This window comes from Xiphophorus hellerii, chromosome 2, assembly GCF_003331165.1.
Source record: "Xiphophorus hellerii strain 12219 chromosome 2, Xiphophorus_hellerii-4.1, whole genome shotgun sequence".
Taxonomy (NCBI): domain Eukaryota; kingdom Metazoa; phylum Chordata; class Actinopteri; order Cyprinodontiformes; family Poeciliidae; genus Xiphophorus; species Xiphophorus hellerii.
The window spans coordinates 28,130,794-28,153,034 of record NC_045673.1 but is presented as its reverse complement, the minus strand read 5'-3'; the positions used below and the strand labels follow the sequence as shown (position 1 = coordinate 28,153,034).

General features: G+C 39.4%; 2 protein-coding genes across 5 annotated transcripts; both read right to left on the bottom strand.

Annotated features, from left to right (window-relative positions):
* On the bottom strand, nucleotides 1-8,014 carry znf277 (zinc finger protein 277). Of its 2 annotated transcripts, XM_032550752.1 has the most exons (12): nucleotides 7,715-8,014; nucleotides 6,497-6,713; nucleotides 6,332-6,420; nucleotides 5,874-5,956; nucleotides 5,322-5,413; nucleotides 4,753-4,863; nucleotides 3,111-3,243; nucleotides 2,170-2,237; nucleotides 1,316-1,412; nucleotides 1,142-1,184; nucleotides 532-706; nucleotides 1-376 (listed from the first exon to the last, which is right to left on the bottom strand). In XM_032550752.1, the coding sequence occupies exons 1-12, from the start codon at nucleotides 7,743-7,745 to the stop codon at nucleotides 175-177; spliced, it is 1,341 nt and encodes a 446-aa protein (XP_032406643.1). In that variant the 5' UTR covers nucleotides 7,746-8,014; the 3' UTR covers nucleotides 1-174. The 2 variants fall into 2 exon arrangements, with proteins under 2 accessions (XP_032406643.1, XP_032406651.1); XM_032550760.1 differs by lacking the exons at nucleotides 6,332-6,420; nucleotides 6,497-6,713 and having other exon boundaries at nucleotides 7,715-8,009.
* An 806-nt stretch (nucleotides 8,015-8,820) lies between these two features.
* On the bottom strand, nucleotides 8,821-21,551 carry LOC116711302 (peroxisomal succinyl-coenzyme A thioesterase-like). Of its 3 annotated transcripts, none has more exons than XM_032550678.1 (11): nucleotides 21,295-21,548; nucleotides 19,751-19,952; nucleotides 19,561-19,660; nucleotides 19,291-19,481; nucleotides 17,168-17,337; nucleotides 12,988-13,107; nucleotides 11,369-11,451; nucleotides 11,122-11,215; nucleotides 10,837-10,917; nucleotides 9,504-9,645; nucleotides 8,821-9,411 (listed from the first exon to the last, which is right to left on the bottom strand). In XM_032550678.1, the coding sequence occupies exons 1-11, from the start codon at nucleotides 21,439-21,441 to the stop codon at nucleotides 9,275-9,277; spliced, it is 1,467 nt and encodes a 488-aa protein (XP_032406569.1). In that variant the 5' UTR covers nucleotides 21,442-21,548; the 3' UTR covers nucleotides 8,821-9,274. The 3 variants fall into 3 exon arrangements, with proteins under 3 accessions (XP_032406569.1, XP_032406568.1, XP_032406570.1); XM_032550677.1 differs by having other exon boundaries at nucleotides 19,751-19,955; nucleotides 21,295-21,547; XM_032550679.1 differs by having other exon boundaries at nucleotides 9,298-9,411; nucleotides 9,541-9,645; nucleotides 19,751-19,955; nucleotides 21,295-21,551.
* Between the last annotated feature and the right edge of the window lie 690 nt (nucleotides 21,552-22,241).

Sequence of the window (22,241 nt, the reverse complement as noted above, 5' to 3'; positions counted from 1 at the left end):
TGTGGTGCTTGTGCACAAATTTTAATGGTATCAAAACGGTATTGAACAAACCATACAGCATGTTCCTGATGAAAAATCAGTATTGATAGAAGATAATTATGTTGTCATATATCCAGGCTCGAGTATTAGTTTAATCCAAAATAGACAATCGAGAAGAAAACAAAAAAAAAAAGTCTATGCATCGTCTTTTCTGAAACAGCCTCTGTTCTTCAGGAGTTGGTTGAGAACGCTGTTCTGTTTCAGAACCCTCAAGTCAGATATGTCCTCTGCAATTACAGGTATGTCCTCATTGTGACAAGGCTCATTGTCTTCATCATCGTTGCTGTCAGACAGCGTACACAGGAGGGCATCATTCTCATATGTTGGGAAATAATATCTGGAGATCAGAGATTCAGAAGAGAGTTTAGTTGAGTTTAAACCAAACTTTAATGATATGTTACCTTAAAGATAATCCCATTACTCCGATGCATGTTCTCGCGATGGGTTTCCAAAGCGAAGTACAGGCAGCTGACAGCTCTTGGTAGGACTTACTGTGGTTGGTCCCAGGTGGACGTCTCCGGCAGTTTCATCACGTGCCCTTCGGAGATGACGTGGTCCATCATGTCTGCTCTGGATTCAAACTTCTTCTGGCAGCCATAGCAACGGCTCTGGTGGATTTGCCGCCGGATGAAGTTGACCAGCTTCACCTGCTGGTAGAAGTTGAGGTCTGACAGAGGAGACATCAGGACAGGATGAAGAAAATGACACTGGTCATATTTAGCAACTGACTAAACTGTCCGGTTTTTTGAAGAATCTCCCGTTTAAAACTAAGTTGGAGATTCATATTGTTATCATACAAACAATAAACAATTATTGGTTTTTGGAAAACACAAGACCATATTAAGGAACTGAAATTAAACAGTCTTCATCCACTTCATACCCTCAAGTGAAAGTCTGGACTTTATGTCCAAGTCCACTATAGACGTAACTTGAATATGTCTCAGTAGACATGTAAAAAAAAAAAAAAAAGCTAATCTGGGGCAGTGTCCAAATATATTTGGTCCCAACTGTATATTGAATCTGATAGTTTGTAAATCCAGCTGATAATTAGGGTGATGGCAACAAAGCTGCTGCTTAGTGATAATGTTCATATTTTACTTACTGAGCTCCATCTTTAAGTTATGAAGATCAAAACCATGGGAGTCCTACAAAAATAACCCGACAACAGAACAAGAGACGCAATCACAATTGTGTTCAAAAAACTGCTAACGACAAAAGGAATACACTGCTTCTTTTCTTTTGTAAAATCTCTGTATTTTTTAGAAGCGTACTTTACCTTCATGTGTGTATAAATCTGATCCATCGTCTCTGATTGATGGTCACAAAAGAGACAAACGGCAGAGACAGGATGGGCTTCCCAGTCGGACCAGTCACTGTGGACGTAAATGTTAGTCAGAGGGAGCAACCGGATTCACACACTTCCCCCCCCCAAAAAAAGAGATGGTCTCGTATGACGTGGATGTGCACACGTGTGGACAAAGTTGTCTACTTTTATACGTTTCTGTTGAGTGTGCGAGAGCAAAGCAGCAGTCAGTGTGGCTTTGATATTTCAACTGAATGTTGGTGCAGAGCCAGATCTGCTCATGAGAAACGAATCTGGCCGAGGTGGGATGGGACCAAACCAGTTAGAGGCGGTCTAGAGGAAAAGCCACTTTTATAAACCTGGAAAATAAATATGCACACAGTTGTAGTTCTAGCAGGAATGGTGTCCTGGGCTCACCCCTCCTTCTGCAATGCAAGCAATTATCGGATTGTTTTTGCAGCAAAATGCAGTTCATATAGTCTCAGTAACTCCACTTCACTTGCATACAGGAAGTAGCAAACTTATTCAGGGGACAACTGACAGAAGAGATATTTTATTTTGTAGTTTTTGGGTGTCACACACCTTATTGGTGACACCCTGGGCAACTACCCATATCGCCCATATCAAAACCCTCCATTGTATGTAAATTACTGATAACATTACATTACAACACTGAGGGATACCAACAATTCTGTCCACATGTGTCAATCAATTCCATGTTCAAAACTGATTTAACCTTCGATATCCAGCTGTTTGGATGCGGTTAGAAAAACCCGGGCGTCCGACCTGAAATTCTCCTTCATGTAGATTTTGATGAAGATACTTACTCATCTTCAACATCTACCAGCTCCCGGTCGTCCTCACTCTGAACCTCCTCCCAGGTTTTCCCCAGTTCCTTACAAGAGAACGAAGGAATGAGCAGAACTACCCCCAATGCACTGACTTCTTCATTTGCACCTCAAGTTATGAGCAAAGGGCGAGATACAGGAAGAGGACGAAAGGAAAAATAAAAGTCTGACCTACTCTTCTCAAACTTTTATCTTTGAACAAATTGCTAGTGCTAGCAAAGTGAATTTGGCCTCTGACGTTTTTTGAATTTTGACTGCCCTTCATTGTATATTGTTCGAAGTTGTTCTATATGTGAATAAAAACACCTTCAAAGTTTTGAATTGCCACTTTTGAAAATTCAAATAACCTACAATTTTCTACATTTATAATTGGGGCAGGTGAGGAGAAATTAAACTGCTTCAGGTTCTCTTAGTGACTTGTAATAAGGTGATTGTTGTGGAACGCTGGGCAGGAATACATTCCTAATCTGAGGAATGGGCCAATCAAAGCTCGTCAGCCAAGGTGAAAGCGTCGACGGCTCAGTAAAATGATGTGTCATTTATTTTCAGTGTTCCTACAAAATTCATTTCATACAGAAGAGGATTACTGTCACTGAGCAAAAACAGAATCCGGACTTTTTTTTCCTCAGAGTTCTGACTTTAAACAGTGGTGCAATGCTGCTGAGACGACAGAGGCAAACAGTTTTTGACTGTCAAAGCATGCACCAAAGTTAATGGGCAGACACCAAGTGTTACTACAACCTTCATGCATCATCTAAACTAAATAAATTATGAAACCTTGAAATTATGGAAGTGGATCAGAGCCATTGAAAAAAAAAAAAAAAAAAAGAAAAAGAAATTGCCTTTAATCTCAGAATTCTGAGTTTTAATCCTGAAATAACAAAATTGTAACAGAAGTCTTTTTTTTTTCTCCAACTTACCAGATAGTTGATCACATAAAAGCGATCGTAAACATGGTTGTTGGCATTGATGCGACGGTGAGCTTTCTTCCTCATGTGGTCCTTCAGTGTAGATTTGTCCCGGAAGATTTTTTCACAGTACAAACACTGCAGGCTTATGGGGGAGAGAAAATACAGCTTCTTTAGGCAACAGAGAAAATCAACTAAACGGAAACCGTTTTAAAACCAGTCACTACAGTATGCTGAAATCATTCGAATGGCAACAAAGATGAGAGCAATCACTTATAGCATGCAGTGATACTGTGAACTTCTCTCAGGTGCAACACCACTAACTCTAATCCAACCGAAAGATAAACATCACTGTTTAAAATCAACCACAGTATGGCTGTATCTGCAAAACAATCCAACCAACATGATGAATGATTTTAGTCATTGTTATAATGTTTAAGGAGCACAGCTAGGACTTCACACTGAGCACTGAGCAACCACGTCTGTCTGACTGGCTTCAACTTAAAGAACTCAGTCAAGCAGTCAGGAAACGCAATTTGGCCACTGCAGAACTTTAGTCATTTACGGATCTGTTTAAATCTGACAATTTCAAAACGTTAATCTTAAATGAAGTTGTGAGAGTGCCGTACGTCACCCTTTGACAACTTCAAGAGTTTCATATTTAAGCCATAACAATGGTCTTTTGATGAAGTCTGACCTGAAACTGATGATCCTCCTAGTTTAACCGTGTTCCAGGGGCTAGTTGGAAACACATGAGGATTTGCTAACAGTTGAATGTGCAGAGCTGTCAACATGCAATGTCCTCTTACAGATTTGTAATGTAATGGGTTTTTTCTGGCACACGTTTTTTCAGATCATCATGTCACACTGATGAAGACGCTATCAACCACTAATGGAGATGCTGTGCTTCACATTAGACTCAAACCGTCTCCAATGTGGCTGAATTTAAACTACTCTGCAAAGAGAAGTGAGCCGAGGTTCGTTGACACTTATCACAAACACAAGCAGATTTTAAAGGACATATAAAATTAATAAGTTAAATCACTAATTGAAAACTGCAGTTTTGGATTTACTCAGAATGTCTGATATTAAAATTTGCTTTATGATTAGAATCATTTAAATGTGATTAAAAAAGCTAAATCAGACGACTCCTACAACAGAGTAAGACTATTATTATTATTAATTATTATTATTAAAGATATTGAGGTGTGAACTGAGTTTATGTTAGACATGTACTGGAGGTGATTAGACATAGAGAAAAGGTGCAAGTCCACAATGCAAATTCACATAGTATAGTGAGACACGACGGCGTGTGTGTGTGTGTGCGTGCGTGTGTGTGTTTGTGTGTGTGTGCGTGTTACAGTGTAACTGTTCTCATTAGTGATGTCCTGACAGAAATGTGAAAAAAAATTAAACTATTTCTTTACATCAACCTCTACCATGTTTTATACCTACATATTGGATTCTAGTTGTGCTCAGTGAGGAATTCAGGCTTCAGACGGTGTCCTAGTGGCTCCCCCCCCCCCCCAGCAGCCGATTAAAGATAAAACACCATATTTTCATAGTTATTCTCTACATTGTTACTATTTGACACTGCTTATCGGTGGATGATTGAAAAATATATTTAACAGTTTTTTTCAGAGTCATTTCTTACTTGTCCAGTTTATATTGTAGCATGTCCAAGAACTCGTTGCAGTACACAATGTTGTCTGGTAGCCCAATGCTGAATGAGTGTTCTCTGGCCATGTGGTTCAGCAGACATGCCCTGAACACAGAATATGGAAAGGATCAATAATATACTATGACAATAACTAAATATCTGTTTACTCCAGGTGAGCAGAGCTGTTCAAACTTGTCCAAATGAATCATTTCCTTAAATGAAATCAAATGACATCAGACTTGCATAGTGCTTTTCAGGATCCTCAAAGACACTTGCAGTCATTCCCATTCATGCACATATTCACAAGTTTATGACTGGACGGTCGCCACCGGGGCAGACTGACAGAAGCAAGCCGTCGTCCCTTCTGGCCACCGTCAGCAGGCGAGGCGGGTGAAGTGCTTTGACCACAACGACAGACGGTTGGAGCAGAGGTCGAACAGACGACCCACCGATTGCAGGATGAACTCCTGCTATTTGTTTGCAGGACTTAAGGAGTCGCCACTATCGCCCAATCACATGTGCCCTTATACACTCTCTTAGTGGTGACCCTTGTGTGTTCTCACCTGTTTCCAGTGAACTCCTCACTGCAGAATAAACATAGACGATGGAAGTAGCAGTCGTCACGCTCCTTCTGCTGTTGCTCTAGGACCTCCTCCTAAAGTAAACTGTGTATATTATTTTTAAGAAAGCAAATCTGAGGGAGAATTTTATAAACTGACAGAACTCTGATGTGCTCTGGCTCATCAACTATTAGCAGCAGCAAGTATGTACATATACGGTATATCATTTCTACAGCTTGTAGCTGTGTGCCGTACTTTGTTTCAGCAGTCACTGTTTTAAAGCGCTTAAGGAATTTTGACCCAGGAATGTAAATGCAGGAAATTGCATTACAAAGACTAAATTTGTGGGGATCAATAATATGATCTACAATAGCTGCAATCCTGCAATAAATTTCTGTCCCTGCCCTCGCCTGAAATATTTTCTGCAACATACAAAAACAATAATTCATTGTAGTTTTTTTTGTTTGTTTTTTTTTTACAATGAACCATCAAAACTGATGACACCATATTTCCAAAGAAAATATTTTCAGAAAGTGTTGGGTTGCTGATCCTCACCAGTCGTTTTTGCTGGAGCCTCTCTCTGAGGATTCGGTCCTCTGGGAGGACGTCACACAGCAGGAAGTAATCCTCCTGTTTCTCTGCAAGGTAAATTACTTGTCATAAGCACTTTAGTCACGTTCACAAACTTCCCTTTTTTACACTGATTAAAGCCCAAATGTGAAAGTGAATTCTGGCATTCTCTGTCAATCAAGTGTATTTGATTGATTGGCAGAGAATCGGCACTTTTCAGCAACAAGGCAGTTCAAAGTGCATTACACTGTAAAACCATTAAAACATCATAAACACATCATACAGTCAACGGTTGTGAAAAGTTTTCTGGAGGTTTGTGCCAAATTTGAACAAACCTCCAGAAGCTGAATGCTGCTTCTCCATGTTTGACACTAAATATTAATTACATTGTCACAATGTCTCTCTTGAGGAGGTCATGGATTGTTCTGCTCCAATGGACTCACCAACTGGGCCAGTGGAATTAGTCTTTATGACACTGCAGAAATCTGGGACTGGTTGTTCAAGGAACCTGCCCTTCCAGTAAACCAGGTACCTGACCAAGTAAACTCAGCTCAGTGTGGTCAAACATGCATTTCTCTGTTACTCCACACAAAGTCAAAGAGCCCTACCTCGGGAGGTTGGCTATGAGCTTGATATCAGCAATGACAAGCTTGTGTTCCAGCAGCAGGTGTCTGAGCAGAGTGTCTTTCTGCAGCAGCGGGACAGACTCCGAACAAAACAGACAGACCAACAGTTCATCACTGGGATACTGCACCACACTGGGAGTGCTGGGACTTCCAGCTCCAAGCTCTGGAAAACTCAAAGGCTCCAATATGCTGTCCCTGCCTGAAGAACGGCAAATCAAAAGGATTTCAAATCAAATTTCATTTGTATAGCACATTTCAGCAGCAAGGCATTTCAAAGTGCTTTTCATCATGACAAACACAGAAACACAGAGTCACGCAACATAGACTCAACAATCAAAACATTACATTAAGTCAAGTGCCGTTCAAAACAAAGATTAGCGCCAATCTAAGGGAGGGCTGACTAAAGGGCATAAAGAAGAGCAGGTGTTTAGAATGACAAACAAACTGAACTCTTTAAATATGATCATATGAAGCTCCGTTTGGTATTACAGCAAACAGCAGAGATCTAAGGAATGAATCTGACAGATGAAAATAAAATCTATGAACATGATAGTTAGGAGGAAGTAAAGGCGTCATTCTAACCTAGATCGTCTCTAATTATCTATTAGTAGATAGATAAATTAATATATTGGTTAATAAAACCTTTAAGGCCAGCCCTTTAAAAATGCGAAAACAAAACAAACACTTCATACGAGTTGATTCAGTGAGTTCACTGACCCTGTGTGAATAATAATAATAATAATAATAATAATAATAATAATAATAATAATAATAATAATAATAATAATGGAAAGCTTTGTTCCAGTTAAAACATGTATGCTGGTGTTGGTCCGTTGTGTTGTTGTATTTTATCAAGTCCAAGAGAGAGTTTGTGTGCGGGTATGAATTTGATCTGTGGGCTTCTCTTAAAACTGAGTTAAATGTGAATTCGTTCCACCTAAACTGAACTTAAGATCATTTTTGATGCACAATAAAGCTGCGGGCTCCGAAAGATTCAAACCCCTTTATTTCACCTGCTTTTTTTTTTTTTGGCTGCCTTTTTAAATGTACAGAGACAATAAGTAGCATGTCAAAAGCTTTGAATCAACAGCTAATGTTGTACACAGTGACGAGGAACTGAAGTGAGTGCAGTTCCTGCTGTGCGCATTTAAAACACATCAACTCTTTCAGTCTACAGACAGGCGTCAAACTTTAACATACCAGAGTCTGCTGTTCGCTCGCAGGCGGCCATAACGGGTTTTACGTAGTGATGCTTCTTCTTTTGGTTTTTTTTTGGGTAATTACCGCCACCTACCGGACTGGAGTGTGGACGTCAATGAAAATCAGAGGAAATCTATAAATACACGTCATACAGCAGTTTCGAGATTAGCTTTAGCACATTCACTTTCTTAGATTTTTGTTTTAATCTCTTTTTATTTATTTTTTAGAACTTACAGCCATCTGAGCAGGCACGTGCAGAGGAGGGGGGGGGCGAAGGGGCTTGAGCCCCTGCCCTTTTTATCCTTGATGCCCCTAGTGCCCTTTTTGAGTTTTTTTTCAAAAAATGTTTTTTAATTTTTATTTTTAATCTGCATGGCAGAAGGCCTGTTTGTGCCCCTCAGCAATAATATTTAGCTAAATATAACAATTTAGTAAAAAATAAACTAGTCTGGCTGCCCTCAGTCTAATGACTCTCAGAGCCTCCATGTTGTTCAGACTCCGGGTCCATGGAGAGGAGGAGGAGGCGGATCTCTGTCCTCTATCAAATTATGGGCAAGAATATTTTTTCATACCATTTCAAATGTAATTTAATCACAAAAATATTACACTCAAAATAGACTAATCAAGCATGTTTACATAAAAAGCATAAAAAGCTTTGGTAAAAAGCAATATACTTAAAGTATATAAAGTACTTAAGTATAACTTTAGTTGTTCCAAAAAAGTACATGAAAGTACACTTAGTACACTTTAAATTGTGCTTCTCTACAATTTAATTACCATTAAAATACACTAAGTACAAAATTAGTTGTTCCAAAATAACAAACTTTAAGTTAACTAATCCTAAGCTAACTTGGAAGTATAGTCATAATAAGTCTGACTTAAAGTATGCTAAAATTTAACATACTTAGTATATTTATTTTTCACCGGGGCGATGTGATGCTAACCAACCAATTGGGAGAAGTTATAGCATGAAGACACTGCCCCTCCTCAGAGTCATTATCATATTGAAGCAGAAATGAATAAGGAAAATGGGAAAATAAATGAATAAGGAAAATGCCTATTGCGAGGGAATGCAAAGGAATTTTTTCCCCCATATCAGCCCCGTAGCAGGATGTGCCAGATCCACCGTTCGTTTTTTTTTTCCTAAATAAAATCATTCATATTCAATCTGACACAGAAGCTGCGGTATATGTCGCTGAATCAGTGATGGATGGATGTGTTGACGTTTTAGCTTTTTTTTTTGGTTCAAAATAAGGCCATTCAGTATGCCACACAGAAGCTGTGGCAGGTTGCGGCAGCTGTCACTGCCACGATTTGAGCTCGCCCTGCTGGAGCTTGATTTGTTCTTTATTTTTATTAAAACCCTTATTTTACAGTATGTTTTATGTAACTAATTTTTGTTGACCAATGGGTCCAAGTTGTATAAAACAGTACATTCATAATCAACAATCAAAAGCTTTTTCACTTGAGCCTCCATTTAGCTCCTAAAGCAATCTCCTTGTCTGCCAGAGAAGAAGTTATGTGGTTCAGCTGTTCAATTCAACAACCGCTGGTCATTAGTTAAAGGTTGGAAAGCGACAAAGATCCACTCTTCGCTCCGCTGTACAGATTCTTCCTCAGAAAGACCAACAGTTTCCTCCAGGCGTCCTCCTGAGCCCGAGAATGTTCCAGGGTCTGTCCTCCCCACAGAACCATCACTGCAAACAGCAAAGGCAGCCATCAGTTCAATGGCAGCGAAAGCACAGAGACAGAGAAGCAGAGTGAGTTTGGAATGAGAAGTCAAACCTACTTTTCTGTTGTGACTGCACATCTCTGAAGTGACTCACTCTGGCATGAGTCATGTATGGTGGTTCGATCAAGTGACCTGCGTTTGGGTACGACAAGAGAGTCAGTAGATGGTTGTTCCCTGCTCGTTCCATCATCCCCTTCATCTGAAAAACAGAACAAACCATCCAAAAGGCTACATGTCAGGCAATTTTATGTTTTATACTTTCTTAATTTATTTACATGTTAGTTCCAATTAGTGACACTTGATGTCGCAGCAAAACACATCACATTTAATCTTAAAAATCAAATCTAATTTATTTGTATAGCATATTACAGCAACAAAGCAGTTCAAGGTGCTTCACGTCATAAAACCACAAAAATACAAAGTCATAGAACATCAAGGGCCGTGCAGAGACCTTTGGAGGGCCGGGGGCTCAAAGTTAAAAAGAGGCAGATTGAACAATATCTTAAAGCAATGTGCAACAACATAGCAACAACCCATATTAATTAAGAATCTAATAGTTAATCTGATCATACTATATCACTGTTATCATGTGAGGGCAATGCAAAGCAAATGTAGTCTATGTTTTCCCTGGTAGGTATAAAGTTGCTGTTGAGGGGTTTCTGCTGCTGACAGAGCTGGAGGTCTGTGCTGATCTGAGCCTTTTTAAGCAGTTATGAAATAAGCAAATCTGCTGCTATTTTACTAAATAAACACTAATAATGTCTGTTTGTTTAAGTTCCACAGCAACTTGGCTGCACACTGCTTTAAAGATTAAAAAAGGCTCCGAGAGGTTAAGTCTACATATCTTTTCTGTTAGCACATTTAAAAAAAAATAAATTGTACATTTAGGATTTAATTAGGACATTTACTTTGTAAAAGTGCAAAGAATCATCTTGATAGTTTGATTGTTGTATTACCACGGCTACAATATGGATCAATCTTTGTGTTTGATTGTGGTTTGTTGCTCATCTCTCTACCTCCACTCATCCCCACAGTTAGCTGTCTTGGCTCTTGACAGGGGTTATGTTTTCAGAATGCCATAAATGACACTTTAACAAACTGTTAAAATATGCATAAATACCTGTCTCTGCATTTGATTATTTAAAATTAAGTAATATTGAACATCTTTTCACATTGACATACCTTGGCAGTATACAGACAAAACTGCTTTGATTTGATTGATAAAATCCTGTTTAAGCACATAACTGTTATCTTGAAGGCTCTGTTTATGTGTTCTCCCACAGGCTACATACAAAAATTATGGAGGGCCAGATTTGGCTCCAGGTTCTTGAGTTTGACACATGTGCTTTACTGTATTCAGTCAAGAACTTTTTAATATTTGGAAACTCACATCCATTGCAGACTCATAGGCGCACCAGTTCTGATCATCCTCACCAACAATCAGCATCAGTGGACACTGGAGTTTTCCCACCTGGTCAAAGACAAACTGAGTTTTTAACTTCATTTCTTGTTTTTTGAAAGAAGCCCTGCAGGAGTTAGCCACATGTTATTTAATGAAATGGAAGTGAAAAAAGTGGATTGTTGCATCCCTAGTTAAATTCTTATAAAAAGAGATTTGTCAATTAGAACTAAAACAATTAGTACACTTAAAGCTGAATGTGGGAAAGTTACTCACATCCACTTTGAGGGAGAGGTCAGTGGGGATGGGCAGCAGGAGATCTCGCCAGATCACCTCATTATCTTCGGTAAAGCGAGCATTCCCACTGTTTCTATATTGAACAAAGAAGGTGGTCATTTAAATGACGTGTTGTGATAATTATGATGAAAACAAATATTTCTGATTAATTTGTTCTCTTCTCAGTTAATCCATTTGAAGCCTTTATGCAGAATTTCAGCCACTGACTGGGAACTCATGAACTTACTTGCCGAAGTAATCCAGCACCTCCTTCAAGAATCCATCCACTGGCTGCACATGACTCCCACTAACACACGCGGCACAGCTGAGCTGGAGAACATAAACACATTTTTAGACAAACAGATGTTGATCAGATGAGAAACAGACAGAAACCAGAGTCTCTACTGTTGTTCCCAGTGCTGTCCACTGGCTGACAGAACAAAAACAAACACACGTATATTTAAAATGTCTCTTTTAATCATGCAAACAGAAACTCCGTAACTACCTGAACTTTGCTGTTGTGGATTGAGTTGGAAACAGACTTTTGTGGAGGTAACTGAACTGAACAATTGTATATGAAAGAATCTGAACTGGTTTTGATTTCAGAGAAGTTTTCTTCTCTGATGTACAAAATTCAATCAAATCATTAAAGACCTCATCGACACAAAGACAATTTTAGGTGTATCTGCAATAGTTTTTTGTCCTTTAGGTTGTGTTCACACGGATTTCCCATCTTGTCAATGTCAATGTCAATGTCAAATTTATTTATATAGCACCTTACAGCAGACAAGACTGCACCAAAGTGCTGCACAAAACAATAACACAAAAACAACAACACAATGACAAAACAGAACACACATCATTTAAATGCCAAAGAGTAAAAATGAGTTTTAAGAAGCGATTTAAAATGGTCCAGGCTGTGGGCAGATCTAATCTGGAAAGGTAAGTTATTCCATAAAACAGGGGCAACAACAGAAAAAGCTCAATCTCCTTTCCTCTTAAGTCGAGTTCGAGGAACTGTAAGTAATAACTGATTATTTGATCGTAGCGTTCTGGACACAGACTGGAAATTTAAAAGGTCCCGAAGATAAGGGGGGGCTAACCCATTTAAAACTTTAAAAGTTAACAAAAGAATCTTAAAATCTATTCGATAAAAAACAGGCAGCCAGTGTAAAGATGCCAGAGTTGGCCTTATGTGGTCATGCTTCCTGGTTCCTGTGAGAAGCCGTGCTGCTGCGTTATGGATCATTTGAAGTCGCTGAATCTGTGATTTTTCCATCCCTCTATATAAAGAGTTGCAGTAATCCAGTCGAGTTGTTATGAAGGCATGGATAAGTCTTTCAAAGTCCTTAAAACCGAAATAAGATTTGACTTTTGCTAAAAGCCGAAGGTGGTAAAAACTTGATTTAACGACAGAACTAACTTGTTTATGTAGCTTTAGAGAGCTGTCAAAAGTGAAACCAAGATTCCTAGCAGAGGTCTGATAAGAGCGAGCTAAAGAACCAAGAATCTGATCTGGATTTGTAGTCTGAACAATCTTGGGAGTCCAGAAATGATTATTTTTAAAACCGTGTTCCAGAGTGGACACATTTAAAACATGTTATGTTTTCATGACCGCATGACCTCATTTTATGCGGCCATGCGCTTGCATGATCACGTGTAGTATAGATCATCACGCAGTGCCTCACTCTCACAAATAAACATCTCAACATTTGGTGTTTTTTGTGCATTTCTGTGGCAGTACCACCGAATAGCCCGGAATGCCTACTGCAGCATTTTCTGTGGCACTGCATCCTGTCATGTGAACAGGATAATTTACAAACATGTAATGTACTTGTCTCCATGAGTACAGGGCCTAAATCAAACCTTCATAATTTGAGAATGCACAGCCATTTTCAGGATGACACTGGTGCCCAGGGAGAGACCCAACATGGCGATTCTACTGCCGAGGACCTTCGGGTGCTTCTGGAGGAATTTGTAAGCCATCTGCAGGAGAAAAGCATGTTACAGCTCAGTGTGCAATGTTTGAATTGTAACAGACAATAGATCTAAAACTTTAGCATTAATTTAGTCAGAATAGCAATTCTGAATAAATTGCATTAAATTTTATTTAATGGGTTCAGCAGAGATAAAATAAAAAAAAATATTTTTACATTTAGCATTTAATTAGGAAGTTTACTTTGTAAAAGTGTAACTAATCATCTTGGTAGTTTGATTATTGTGTCACCATGACATCCCCCCCCCCCGACCTGAAGAAGGAACTCTACCCTTTTCCAGCTCAAGACCACGGCCGCTTCACACTCGGCTGCGAACTGCTCCAGCGAGAGCTGGAGATCACGACCTGATGAAGCTAGTAGGACCACATCATCCACAAAAAGCAGAAATACGATCCAAAGGCCACCAAAACGGATCCCCTCCACACCTTGGTGCGTCTACAAATTCTGTCCATGAACGTAATGAACAGAATCGGTGACAAAGGGCAGCCCTGGTGGAGTCCAACTCTCAGGAAACGAGCCCGACTTACAATGCGGACCAGACTCTTACACCGGTCATACAGGGACCTGACAGCCCGTATCAAAGGGCCCGGTACTCCATACTCCCCCATACTCTGAGAACCCCCCACAGGGTTCCCCGAGGGACACGGTCGAACGCCTTCTCCAAGTTCACAAAACACATGTAGACCGCCCAACCGGTCCACACATTTAGACCTGTTGTTTGAACTCCAGGACCCTGCTGAGGGTGTAGAGCTGGTCCAGTGTTCCACGACCAGGACGAAACCCACACTGCTGTTCCTGAATACATTTGATTTGACATTTTGATTTACCTAATCGTGGCGTGTTTGGCTTTACGCTGCGGCTCAATTTATTGGTACAGTAGTTTTGGTAATGTTTATGTGATATTTTGTGAGCTATGGGCCGAGTCTTCCTATAGCAGTTGAGGTTCTGCAGTAACTTCTATTCACAGCCTCTCACCTGCAGCCCAGGTTCCGTCAGCAGCGGTGCGAACCGCCTGGTAACAGAGGCAGTCTTAACCTGTTTGGCGTCCTGGGAGAACCAGTGAATCGCCACCTTATAGGTGGAGATTCATTGTTGATGTAACCATTATAAAATAACTTGCAATTAAGTAAGTACTGGCAAAGCTCACTCTAATTTTCACAGGTGGCAGAGGGTTGTTGTTAGCAGCTGCTGAAAGCAACCGAAATAGTAATTTGTAATCTAACTTAGTTACTTTCCAAATCAAGTAATCAGAAATCAAACTAAGTTACTTTTTCAAGGAGTAATCACTAATTCAATTAAAGTTACTTCTTCAAAGCACCTACGCCATCATCATCTGGTTTTGAGTTAATTAGCTGATTAGTGTGTGGCACCAGGGCTCTTCAATACTGAACCTTTTCACAATATTCTAATTTTCTGAGATATTGAATTAGTTTAATTCATTAATAAATGATGAAATAAATACTTGAAACATATCAGTCTGTATGTAATGAAGGAATTTAATATACAAATTTTACCTTTTGAATGGAATTACTAATTTAAAATGAACTTTTTTATGATATTAAAAATGTTTTGACCAGAACCTTTATTATGGATTTTTGAAGCACACGGCGCCTTTTTAAAGCAAAAATCTATGGGGGAATTTTTCTGCCATAATTCAAGAGTACACACTTTCAGTCTGAAAGCAGGATTTCATGTCTTTTGTTCTCAAAACCTTTAATTCTTGTGCTTACATATTCAGTTTGAAAGCAGAACTTCATGTTTTTCTCTTCAAAATGTGTTTAACACTTGCATTCTATTGTCTGGTTGCCAGTTTTAAAACATAATTTAGATGTTTAAGGTTGAGAGGGTTTACAAGCTGCAGCTGCTCCACCATTGTATTACAAACTGCTATAAACAGAGTGACCTTTGAGTCACAGCTTAATGAATACCAGAAGTGTTGCAATTACCTTGTGACCATGAACTATTGCCAGAGGTTATCGACCCTTCCAGTGTGTAGACACTTATCTTAAATGGCTTTAGTGGGGTGGCGATATGGACAAAAGGTTTTATCAAAATGTTTTGCAGTACTATTGTGACAACAATAAAAGTGATAGGACTTATGTATTACTCTTTAGGTAGCTGTATGGCTATGACAGCATAACAGCAACCTTAGCCACACAAACACAAAAACTGCTCTTGAAAATAATATTTCTATTTGTAATAGTCTTTACGACAAAGAAGAAGTGGGATATGTTTCACTAAAACGCACACACAGTACCTGCACTTAATCATATTTTGAACTTTATGGTAATTTTTTTGTTTATTGAAAAAAAAAAGGTAAAAATAATGATCCCTACAATATGGATATTTTTTACAGGGTTTTAAGCATCCTTAGTTGGAATTTATCACGATAAATGATGCAATAACTGCCCAAGCCTATGTTAGTGGTCCAATTGGTGAACTTAAGCACACTAAGTTACTGGTGGGAATGGCGTAAGTGATTTTATAGACTAAGTTTATAGACTATCTAGACTTTGTTTATAGACTAAACAAAGTTTTGGTATCATAACTTTGTTTAGCAATCAGCAGTTACAAATTGATCACAATCCTGCGATTCCATAAACATCATGTTCTTTAAACCCCATCATGTCATCAGGAACTGTAAAAACCTATCAGAATAACTTTAGCTAGGGGTAATCCCAATCTGTACACCTTGCTCCATCAAATGAGAACTTTTTTGCTTTGTCACACAATATTGATGGGGTATTGAGAGAAGCCAGTTTGGGTGGTATTTGTAATTTTTCAGCTAAGCTCTCTCTTTTGAGTTCTTTGTTTCTTGTAATGGCAATGAAAGCCGCATGATGGTTGTGTGAGCCCCACTGGCTCCTTGTAGCCGCCACTTTCATTTGACGGTTGTAACCCGCAATTAGTCAGGGACTTTTATTTTTGCGGGCCCACTTCCTGTGTTGCTCCAAACTCTAACTTATTTATAGACTCAGTTTGAACTGTGGTTGTGGCATGCTGTTGGCGTCTTTCACACAAATTGATCCAAATCATTGAATCTATGGACTTGATTGCCTGGTGAGTCTGTCATCTGATTGCAGTATTGCTTTTATGTTGCATTATTTTTGAAAAAAATTGTTGGCGCCGTTTACCTGGAACGTCACCGGGCGTCGTGCCTAAGTACGCCACATGATGTAAAGTTGATCACACTTGCAACCGGCTCAAGGCATAAATGAACTAAGCATCTGAAGACCATAAATGCTAACATTGTAACACAACAGATATCAAAATGTAATGCTGTTAAATTTGATCGAATGGTTTCAGCATAAATAAATGAAAAGGTTTTATGTTTAACATTTAAATTTAACATTTTAAAGGAGCTAGCAAGTTTACTTTGCAAAAGTTCAGAGGACAATATTCAGTTAGATTGTTTTGTTACCACAGCTACGATATGATGCTGTATCCACATCATGCGAGACGTAAACGCACACGCCACACACAATTCTTTGTTCATATAGATATCATCCTCACTGCAAGCTCAAAGCGCACCTCTGAAAGCGTGTCTATAGGCTATAAATGTGCTTTACATTGAGCCAGGCAGAGCAAACGGTGTGGCTTTTAAACAAACTTTTTAATCAATCATACTTTGATTAAGAATTCTCCAGAGAAACATGAGTCCTCACAGGGTGTTGATATAAAAGCTGTTACAGGAGAGTCTGTGTCCAGTTTGAGTGAAAGGTGGGGCGCGCAATCCGTGCAGCAGTAAACTTCACAGATAAAACTGCGATAGCGAGCTAGGTGGCCAACACGCAGTGGTGTCAGCAGTGTGATTGGTAAGTGCTCCCAGATCCATGTAGCGTATTATAAGGCCCCCCAGGCTTATAATACAAGCTTATAATAGAAGGCTGCCAGGCTTATATAACAGTAGGGGAAACCCTGAAAAACTCCTATTTTCTTGTGATGTACTCTACAAAGCACTACAGTTGAATACCAGCTTCACGGATGAGTGTCCTTATGATGCTCATGTTGCCATTGGTTTTATATCCACACAATTCCTTTACATTTACCTCAAAGTAGTCCTGCTCCACAATCTTTCCTGTTTCCATGGTGTATTTACATGTCAGGTAGTCAATTGCCATTGAGGCAATGCCATGCGAGGCCAGCAAAGCTGCACGATATTCCACCAACTGACCTCCACCGCCCCACAGGTCCAGGAGACCAGGAAAAGGTCCAGGTCCTTTAAATAAGTCAGATCAACAAAAACAGTTCTTACATTTCTTTTTTTTTTTTTTATCAAAAACATTTTTATTGAATTTTCACATATTTTGTGCACATTGACAGAATTTTAAAAAAGGGGGAAAAAACTGTTTAACGGTTTTAGTCCTACAAACAAAGTGAAGAGATACAAATATAAAGCAAGAAAATAACTCTGCACCCCACATCATGTCAGTTCTGTCCAACAAGAGACCTTCCTTGTGTAGCACTGCACTTCCACTGCTGCAAGTTTCAACTGTACAAGAGCTGGAAATGCTTTTAAAATGTATCAACAGAAGGTTTAAGTGAATATCTGAGTTTTTCAAGTTTAAGACAATTTATAATATCTTGCAACCACTGTAACTGAGATGGAAGAGAGGAATCCTTCCATTTGAGTAGGATTGCATGACTAGCCAAAAGCAATTCAAAACCTATAGAAACCTTAACTGACTGAAATAGATCCATATTCTAGAACCCCAAAAAGGGTTGCTAATGGGTTTGGTTCTAGTTTGACATTGAATACATACATAAGATAGCATGTCAGAAATTTTCTTCCAGTTGTTAGTGAAAAGAGAACATAAAAAAACCATAAAGCGAGGCCTCTGTAAGGTTACATCTGATAGTAGGTTTATGCATCTACCCTATTAAAGTTAGTAGGACTAACAGTCGGGTAGATGGAAGACAACTTAGCCTTGAAGATCTGAATTCAATGAACCTTAAGCTGGATTAACTAATGCTAAGAACAAAGTGAGGATGAGTAAACTAGTTTCAAAGCTATGATCCACGAGTCATTAAAAATAGGACAGCTGATATTTTTACTGAATGCTTAAAGACACTGTGTTTAAATGATCCAACAGAATGTACAGGCAAAGCAAAGCCCACAAAGGCCATAATAGAAAGATTATTTATTGTGTGGACAAAAGTCCAGCGTAACTCAGCTGGGATGGTCAAAGTGGTCATAGAAGGTCCAATGTATAAGATTTCTCATATTAGACACCCAGTAATAGAGACAGAAGTTTGCCATTTAGTTTTTTGGAGATAGATTTTATTTAGGTGAGGTTGTTGTCTATATGTACAAAAATATTAAAAAATCCAACTTCGATTCTGTCAGTGTTTATATTTCTGTGGTAATGTGTGTGAGGGTCAGGTACAGCAGGGATTTTGTGCAGAAAAAAAACTTTACTGCCATCTGTTACAAGGTTTATAGCAACACTTTGACAAGTGGGCCATTTTTATCCTCTGTACTATCTGGCAACATTGTTCCTTTTCTGTCAACCTCAAGGTTTGTTCTGGTTAATTGTTTGTAAAAGGCTCGAATTATTAACTCTTCCATCACACCAAACTAAAGGGATTTAAATGTTTGCTCCGTGTGTGGATAATGGTTCCCACCGTGGTTAAGCAGAGAGCCAAGAACAAAACATCTGCATTTCTACTACGGTTAGATGACACACAGGTGGCCTCTGCTTGGTGATTAAATGACTTCTGCAGCCACCTGACAGCACTGGAATTAATTTAGCATTATTGAATAAACCGGGCACACACACACAAACATTTCTAAAGTCTATTTTTCCTTTTTCATCCACCATTTCATTACAAGCTAATTTCCAATTTTCACTTTCATCTCAATACATCAAAGTTTGCATCTGCATTAATGACAGGAAAAACTTCAAGAGGTGTGAATACTTTTGTTGCCAACTATCCTGCTTCTAGTCCATCTAGACTGGTTCTAGTCCATCTAGACTGATTCTAGCCCATCTAGACTGGTTCTAGTCCATCTAGACTGGTTCTAGCCCATCTAGACTGCTTCTAGTCCATCTAGACTGCTTCTAGTCCATCTAGACTGGTTCTAGTCCATCTAGACTGGTTCTAGCCCATCTAGACTGGTTCTAGTCCATCTAGACTGATTCTAGCCCATCTAGACTGGTTCTAGCCCTACCTGAAGGCAGGAAGAGGGTTGCAGTGAGTCCATCCTCTGTGACTGGGATCCTCTGGACACCAGGAGCCATGTACCACCGCTCCACTTCTACACCGGCCAGCGGGACCTGATCCCCAAAGCCCTCTGTCAGGTGACCACTGTAGACAGATATGGTGACCACCATGGGGGCCTGGACATTCTTCTTCCTCATCCTGTTGGTAAGGGGAGAGTCAGCTAAGATACTGGTAGTGATATCTGTGTGGACAGACAGCAGTTGCATGACCCACCAACCTGAGTCCTGGTTTGCTGCCTGGAACTGGCTTGAGGCTCCATAGTAAACCCATAGCTTCAACACCCGAGTAAGTCCCACCTGTACTGCAATCTTCCGAAACTGTGAAGTGGAAGGCAAAAAAACGTGAAAAACTGTCTGCATTTCTTGTTACATGGCTGTGTGTCTGACATCTGGAGTACGATCCCACACCGTTCACAGCACCAGTGGCATCAGAAGTGTAGTGGGCGAATGCATGCCAGCTGTAGCCGTCTTCACACTGATGGTGGGCGTAGATGGTCAACAGGGAACTGGGAAAGCTGTTCTGGACCAGTATAACAAATTTCTCATCCACAAGTCCTCTGGAGGGCTGGACTGACAGCGTCACACAACAATGTTTCTCATCCATCTTGAACTGCTAACAAAAGGATTGAAAACAGAAGCTCTGACACTACATATACACTGGATTCATTTTGATTTGATCTAGAGCCATAACTTTAAAGCACTCATTTTGATTCATTTTAAACACTCTTTTTTCTTCTTATCTACAAAATCCCAAGCTGGAGCCTTTGTATTCACATGTTTCTGGTATGCCCATAAATCTACCACACAAGTGAAACTGTCCTTGCGGGCAGCTTTTCTTGACCCACTGGAGTTTAATTTTTGCTTCAAAAAATTGATCTGATGGGACACTGGAGAAGACTTTTTTTTTTAATCGAGTTGTGCTAAAAGGAGTTAGCCTCTCAGTGAAGCTATTCAAGTCTAAAGTAGTACCTCATTTCTAAACATGTTGCAGCAGCACAAACATCCCCAATGCTTATATTTAAGTGATCAAGGATTCTTGAAACACTGAAAAGCTGGATGGCCAGAACAGCATCAATCTGATGACTGAAGAACCTGAATAACAGATTAAAAACATTAAATATATTTGCTGCTGAGCTCAGTTGTCTACTCAATAATTTAGGAGCAAAAAGTGGTTTTGAATTGAAACGTTGCTTATTTGGTCAATATGTGGTTTCTAATTAAAATGTGATTCACTAATTACAGACCCTGCAATTAACTTGATTTTAAAAAATGATCCAGTCGCATCACTAATTTTAACCACGCCTTGCAGTGTGAACCAAAACTTATTCTACGCTGTCAGAACCCTTTTCATATGATTTCATTTAGGCTTTTCATATGAAACTTTAGCCATTGGTGTCATAATCCTGCAGCTCCTTTAGAGTTTTAGAGATCTACTAGTCTACATAGACTAGAAGGACTAGTCTATGTCCTACTAGTCTACATAGTTCTACTGTAGACTAGTAGAACTATGTTCTTTTACAATTAGACTAGAAAGTAGCATTTGCTGCTTTGTTTTCTTACATAATTATGGCATAACCTTGGATCAGTGGCGTCACTGCTTGTTGGACAGAACACACACGTGACTAGTACACAGTAGTTTGGTAAGCAGAGAAACGCAGGTAAAGTCCAAATCATTGACTTTCCAACCCATACTAGACCGGTATTATAATGATTTTGTGCTGATATGCCGTTTGGTTTAAACTAATTTAACTCCTGTTTTAAACTGTTAATGAAAATAAACAATAATTAACAAGGAATTGACGTTTACTTTCTGGAAAACTGAAAAAAGTGTTTTTCCTAATTTATAAGCCAACCTAGGACTTAAAAACGGGGTTTCCCAGCACAAGCTCACAGTAAAGTGCAGCTACATTTAAAAACAAGCTGTCCACGTCGCGCGCGTGCTGGAAGCTCACCCCTCCGGCTGCAGGCCCTCGCGCTCTGGTCTTCTGCTTTATTCGTGTCTCCTTGTGGGTTTGAGGGGTCAATTGGTCACCAGCGGCGTCTGCTCCACACCAGCACCCAGCTAAGCCTCTAAACTCCGAACCCAGGCCATGACGCATTATTTTTTTAGTGGATCCGACACGCAGGTTTTAGTCTCCTCCCACAGACACATTACCACCGGCGAACACTAGATGGCGTAAGTGGCATTGGAATTCGATCATAAAAACAGAGAAACATATAAATCTCCTTTGCACTTATGTACAAAGACTGTATGTTTACAAATATGTGAAGGCAAAAAATAACCCGGATGTCTGAAACTGTGCATAATCATAAATCCAACCACATTCCAGTTAACATGAACTGAGCACACAAGAGGGAATGCTAGACTCCTCCATAGAGACGCCCCTTTAAAATATATAAGACATTCACATGCAATTTTCCTCTTTGATTAAGCAAAAAATCCTGCCAACATAGAGGACAAGGAGAAAAATCATGGGAAGATGAGTTCAGGCCACCTGGTACTTTTGCCAGGGCCTTGGATAGAATAATTTTAGATGGGCCCCCCACCCACCAGTGTAATTACTGACATCACATGCAAAACAAGCAAAAGTTACTAGTTTTTTTTTTTTTGGACTGTTGTAACCAAACAAGTCTCCCCTTCAGTTCAACCTTACAAGTGGAGATACATTGTTAATGTTACCTTTATAAAATAACTTGCAATTAAGTCAGTATTGGCAAAGCTCAATATCATTTTTATATTGAGGCGACAGAAGGTTGTTGTCAGCAGCTGCTGAAAGCAACTAATAAAGTAACTTGTAATCTAACTTAGTTACTTTCCAAATCAAGTAATCAGTAAAATAACGAAGTTACTTTTCAAGGAGTAATCAGTAATCTGGTTAAGGTTACTTTTATAAAGTAA